This window comes from Oncorhynchus keta, unplaced genomic scaffold, assembly GCF_023373465.1.
Source record: "Oncorhynchus keta strain PuntledgeMale-10-30-2019 unplaced genomic scaffold, Oket_V2 Un_contig_6244_pilon_pilon, whole genome shotgun sequence".
Taxonomy (NCBI): Eukaryota; Metazoa; Chordata; class Actinopteri; order Salmoniformes; family Salmonidae; genus Oncorhynchus; species Oncorhynchus keta.
In genome coordinates, this window is record NW_026288751.1 from 282,248 (window position 1) to 288,560 (window position 6,313).

General features: G+C 39.8%; 1 protein-coding gene across 1 annotated transcript; it reads left to right on the forward strand.

Annotated features, from left to right (window-relative positions):
* The first annotated feature begins 773 nt into the window (after positions 1-773).
* On the forward strand, positions 774-5,651 carry wnt11f2 (wnt 11, family member 2). Its single transcript, XM_035783207.2, has 5 exons — positions 774-967; positions 1,124-1,359; positions 1,478-1,755; positions 1,961-2,253; positions 2,396-5,651. The coding sequence occupies exons 1-5, from the start codon at positions 894-896 to the stop codon at positions 2,568-2,570; spliced, it is 1,056 nt and encodes a 351-aa protein (XP_035639100.1). The 5' UTR covers positions 774-893; the 3' UTR covers positions 2,571-5,651.
* Positions 5,652-6,313: the final 662 nt, after the last annotated feature.

A 6,313-nucleotide genomic window follows, 5' to 3' on the forward strand; every position in this document is an offset into this window, starting at 1 on the left:
ATTTGTGAAGAAGTCAATCTTGAACGTTTGTTTAAAGTCCAATGTAAAACGTTGTAATGACACTTATACGCGCACGTAATATTGACATCGGTCAGGGATTCCCGCTATTTAGAGATGTCAAATTATCAAACGTTCTCATACGTATTGGACTGCACAAAATAGGCCTCTAGATATCCCTTGAACACAGAGAGCCGAGTTTAAATATTGTAAAATTGTGGAAGTTATTGTACTGGCAAAGATTGGAGATGTTATCAGTGTCGGATTGTCACACATTGATTTAGATTAGATTACAATGTTGCAGATTATTTTTCAAAGGAACTCTTCAAATGACTTCAGGGCTAGTTCATTTAAGTGTTGAATATCAATTCATGAATGTATCCCGCTTTAGCCTACATGTCTAACACTTTGGATGGCTCTCTTTTAATCAATCATGATTAATGGCACATTAATGGAAATCTTTTGAAACGCATAGGATGCATCAGACTTCTAATAGGCCTATGTTACAGTCCCATCTCCATAATTCGAGTTGGATCCGTGTGCCTGTGTTCATTCCATGGTTCATTCACAAAATAAATCACCTGGGATTTATTTTCCATAAATTCATTTACAACTCCAGCACCTGCAAAAAGTACCTCGGTGTGCGTATGTTCTTCAGCCTTTGTCATTCACAAATCGCCAATTGAATGAGGCGTGGCTATCGTGGCGGCAACATAAGACTCCCTGGAGTCGAGATCACACCACCAGTGGCTTGCAGCATAGGCTATAGGAGGGCCAAACCGCCTGACCCCAACCCAGACCGCAGAGGCAAACTGAAAACAATCACTGGATACTCGAGGAATCGTTTGGAGCTATACTTTTATTTTAGGCAGAGGATTCACTATTTCATTTTTACAATGAAATTCGGCATGGATTTATTTCTAGTGACATTTATTGTGAACGCGAACTGTTGTGCTGCTATATTTTGGCTGTAAGTATTCCTTACTATTTTATTTGTATGTAGCTATGGGCCTATTCAGATGCCTATGCTACTTTGTTTACTGACATATTTTTGTTATTTTAATAGGCCTATGCCATATGAAATAGCTGATTACCTAATTCAATGTTGTTGTTTTTACCTTTGCAGCGGACTTACTGTAAAGGGGAGCTCTGTAGGCTGGAATCAAACTCATCATTGCAAGCTACTAGATTGGTTGGCACCTGATCAATCGCAACTTTGCCGGAGAAACCTCGAGCTGATGCACAGTATTGTCCAAGCCGCCAAGTTGACCAAAAATACCTGTCAGAACACATTCAATGACATGCGATGGAACTGTTCATCTGTTGAAAAAGCCCCTCGTTTTACACCAGATTTGGCAAAAGGTAGGCTAAAGGCACTTTAAAAAGTATCTTAGAAATTAGAGTATATCATGTGGCCTGTAAACTTCTGTGATTGGTTGTGATTTGCATTGATTTATCTGTTGGCTGTGCTCTATTGCAGGCACCAGGGAGTCCGCATTTGTGTTTTCGCTAGCGGCTGCTTTAGTGAGTCATTCCATTGCCAGAGCCTGCTCGTCTGGAGAGCTCCCCAGTTGCTCGTGCGCCCCAGCCCCTGCTGAACAGGCCGGGCCCGACTTCATATGGGGAGGATGCGGTGATAACCTGCGCTACGGTCTCCAAATGGGATCTGCCTTTTCTGATGCACCGATGAGAAACAGCAGATCTGGCTCTCAGGCGTTCAGACTCATGCACTTGCACAATAATGCAGTTGGAAGACAGGTAATGATCTAATCTCACATTGACATGAAATATACATATTGATGCATGGGTAATTACGCACAAGTTATTGTGTCATTGTTTTTAATAGTGGCATTGGCATTTTGACTGTTTTTTTTACATCATAAACAACATATTATATTATTAACATCTGCAAAACGTGGCAACACATGTTTATATCCTAATATAATTTATGCTATACTTTCAGGCACTTATTGATGCTCAAGAGACAAAATGCAAATGCCATGGGGTGTCCGGGTCCTGCTCTGTCAAAACATGTTGGAAGGGCCTCCATGATATTAACCACATTGCCATGGACCTCAAATCCAAGTACCTGTCTGCCACGAAAGTGATCCATCGTCATGTTGGGACAAGGAAGCAGTTGGTCCCCAGAGAGTTGAACGTTCGACCAGTGAGAGAGAGTGAGTTGGTCTACCTGGTCAGCTCTCCAGATTACTGCACACACAATGAGAAGCATGGCTCACTCGGCACACAGGACAGGTATGTTTGTGTTTCTCTCAATGTTTCAGTGGAAATTGTGATTTTTACTCTACCTTTGACACCTTGAAGGTCTAATTTTGATCCTAATTCATAAGAGTTTTATATTGTTGTTTATTGATTGGAAAACATTTTTTGTCTCCAGACAATGCAATAAGACATCCAATGACAGTGGGAGTTGCAATCTCATGTGCTGTGGTCGTGGCTACAATGCCTACACTGAGAGAATTGTGGAGAGATGCCAATGCAAGTACCACTGGTGCTGCTATGTCACCTGCAAGAGGTGCGAAAGGACAGTGGAGAGATATATATGCAAATGAACTTTCCCGGAGACATGTGAGTGAACATGAAGCACTATTTTCACCACCATCATCTTGTCGAGTCGTGCAGACCCAGCAGTCACCTGACCTGACTCCTGTGTGCTTCTGTGCTACTACATAGCCTACAGGCTAAGTGCAATAAAAAACAAGAGGAGCAACTCACAGACACTACCAAAGATAAGCAGATGATCTGGACTACGTTAGCTGTTTTAAAGAGACTGGAGGGCACTACTGTGAAGAAGATTGTGTTACTTGAAGAGCAAATGTGATTGATTGGGAGCTGTAGGCTATTTGAGTTTGATTAGTAAAATGTTCCGCAATAGGACAAGTTGAATAGATGACAAAGTAACTGAATCACAACAGACTTCCAAGAAGCTTCCCCAAATGCGAATTGGCCAGTCAGCTTTAAGATTTCCAACTGATAATGAAAAGCTTTTAACAATTTTACATCTTACACGTTAACGAAATTGCAAATAAGAGGCAGAATAGCTGATTGATCTTATGTCCATTTTAGTCACACAGGGTTAATGCCATACTGCTCAGTTTACGGATATTCTGATCATAGGCATGCAACACACATATTATCAACAGTTTGAGCTGTATTTTTAGTTGTTTATGATTATATTGGGCATGTTGAGGTACAGTTGAACAGTTTACATACACTTAGGTTGGAGTCATTAAAAAACAATTTTCAACCACTCCACAAATTTCTTGTTAACAAACTAGAGTTTTGGCAAGTTGGTTAGGACATCTACTTTGTGCATGACGCAAGTCATTTTTCCAACAAATTCTTTACAGAGAGATTATTTCACTTATAATTCACTGTATCACAATTCCAGTGGGTAAGAAATTTACATACACTAAATTGACTGTGCCACAGCTTTAAACAGCTTGGAAAATTCCAGAAAATGACATCATGGCTTTAGAAGTTTCTGATAGCCTGATAGGCATAACGTGAGTCAATTGGAAGTGTACATGTGGATTTATTTCAAGGCCTACCTTCAAACTCAGTGCCTCTTTGCTTGACATCATGGGAAAATCAAAAGAAAGCAATTTCCAAACGCCTGAATGTACCACGTTCATCTGTACAAACAATAATACACAGGTATAAACACCATGGGACCAAGCAGTCGTCATACCGCTCAGGAAGGAGCGGTATGAGAGAGATGAACGTACTTTGGTGCGAAAAGTGCAAATCAATTCCTGAACAACAGCAAAGGACCTTGTGAAGATGCTGGAGGAAACAGGTACAAAGTATTTATATCCACAGTAAAACGAGTCCTATATCGACGTAAACTGAAAGGCCGCTCAGCAAGGTAGAAGCCACTGCTCCAAAACCGCCATAAAAAAGCCAGACTACGGTTTGCAACTGCACATGGGGACAAAGATCGTACTTTCTGGTGAAATGTCCTCTGGTTGATGAAACAAAAATAGAACTGTTTGGCCATAATGACCGTCGTTTCTGTTTGGATGAAAAAGGGGGATGCTTGCAAACCGAAGAACACCATCCCAACCGTGAAGCACAGGTTGGCAGCATCATGTTGTGGGGGTGCTTTGCTGCAGGAGGGACTGGTGCACTTCACAAAATAGATGGCATCATGAGAGAGGAAAATTACGTGGATATATTGAAGCACATCTAAAGACATCAGTTAGGAAGTTAAAGCTTGGTCGCAAATGGGTCTTCCAACTGGACAATGACCCCAATAATACTTCCAAAGCTGTGGCAAAATGGCTCAAGGACAACAAAGTCAAGGTAATGGAGTGGCCATCACAAAGCCCTGACCTCAAACCCATAGAAAATATGTGGGCAGAACTGAAAAAGGTGTGCGAGCAAGGAGGCCTGCAAACCTGATTCAGTTACACCAGCACTGTCAGGAGGAATGGGCCAAAATTCACCCAACTTATTGTGGGAAGCTTGTGGAAGGCTACCCAAAATGTTTTACCCAAGTTAAACTATTTAAAGGCAATGCTACCAAATACTAGTTGAGTGTATGTAAACTTCTGACCCACTGGGAATGTAATGAAAGAAATAAAAACTGAAATAAATAATTATCTCTACTATTATTCTGATATTTCACATTCTTAAAATTAAGTGGGCATCCTAAGTGACCTAAGACAGGGAATTTTTACTAGGATTAAATATCAGGAATTGTGAAGAACTAAGTTTAAATGTATTTGGCTAAGGTGTATGTTCATCTCCGACTTCAACTATAGATAATTGTATATTTATTTTATTTTAAAAACTGCACACAATGTGTCCTGTTAAGTTTTAAGCATCTGTGTATCATATGAGACTGCCTGTGGCAGGTGCTGCCAAACTTGTAGACCTCATTTTTCTTTGGGCAAAGCAATAGTAACTGTACTATTTATGCAGCAGAGGCTGTAGTAACTTGACCCAATAACAAATCCACACTTTCATTAATTCCACTGAACTTAAGGCTCACACTGTTTATACCATCCACAGTTAGCTAAAAGTTCAATCGTGGTACTTCAATTTCTGAAATATTTAAGGCAACTTAATGACGTTTCAGTCAATTCCACAGACACGTTTTCTAAATGTGCCTGAAGCATGGAGTTCCAGTGTTTGAGATAACTAAAGAGTTGACATCCAACTGTAAACGTCCCCCATGTTGATTCAGAACCTGGTGTGAATATGCTTGGAATGCACACAAGCCCTCCCAACTGTGTTCAGTCCAAAAGGGATTCAACTGTTGATCATTTTAAAGGGGTGATTTGCAGTTGCTAACATCCATTTTTTAAACTTATGAATTGCTTAAGAATATAACTTGTAAATGCCTCATGAGCTTAGTTTAACTGTCGTACCACATCAGAACCCAAAATATAAACTTTTACTCCAAAGTTTGTAAACAAAGTAAATGTAAACAAACACTATATTGTCTCAAAACATTGTTATTAAAACTATAATTTTGATCAGTCTTTGCATCCATAGATCTCTATAGGACCTATGGATGCATTTCTAAACTGCTGATTGCCTCTTTAAAAGGTCATGATCCACATACATATGGGCACATACCATTATATCCTCATCATTATTGGTGGTAAAGATTGATTAATATTATAAACAAGAAAACTGCATAAAAACTGTAAAACAAAATTATATGGAATTGGTCAGTGGTCACTAAATATAACGGTTTCTGTCTGTGTTGGAGAATTTTGGATATGATTGATGGTGGCAACACATAGCTCCAAAAAGTATGTACGACTATTTACATTAGGGCTGTTAGTCTTTCACATGTTTTAAAACCCTCCCATGCAGCCATGGAAACTAATTACAAAAAAACAGGTGGTTCAGTTCTTGCTGCCTCCGAAATACGCTCATGTTTCAGCCTGCCTTGTTGTGTAGCTAATTGCTGAAAAACATTGTTCTTTTTGAGTGTTACATTTGTAGATGTCAAAAGCAAAACAGCATGCAATTTTTGGTTAAAATTCTATAGAATTCTATAGACTGCAGTAGGGGAGCTATAGGGCAGACATACAGCCTAATTAGCTCTGCTTACTCTATGTGTGGGGGATGCAGTGAGAAGGACATGTTGCACATTTTCTGCGATGGACTTCACTATTTTAAAAAATGTATTTCATCTCCATGGAACTTCCAGGGGACCACTTTCCAAAAGCAAAACATAGGCCATGGAACCAGTAGATTAATTGCCCTCTTAGAGCTTTGTTTATAGTCTAATGTTTAAGGAAATGGTGCCCTCTGAATCCCTTATTTCCTCCCAGAG

Excerpts from the sequence above, each read along its gene's own strand:
- wnt11f2 (XM_035783207.2), top strand. The coding sequence starts at position 894 with ATGAAATTCGGCATGGATTTATTTCTAGTGACATTTATTGTGAACGCG. Across the intron at positions 968-1,123 it reads TGTGCTGCTATATTTTGGCT|CGGACTTACTGTAAAGGGGA; the intron begins GTAAGTATTCCT and ends TTACCTTTGCAG. Across the intron at positions 2,254-2,395 it reads TCACTCGGCACACAGGACAG|ACAATGCAATAAGACATCCA; the intron begins GTATGTTTGTGT and ends TTTTGTCTCCAG.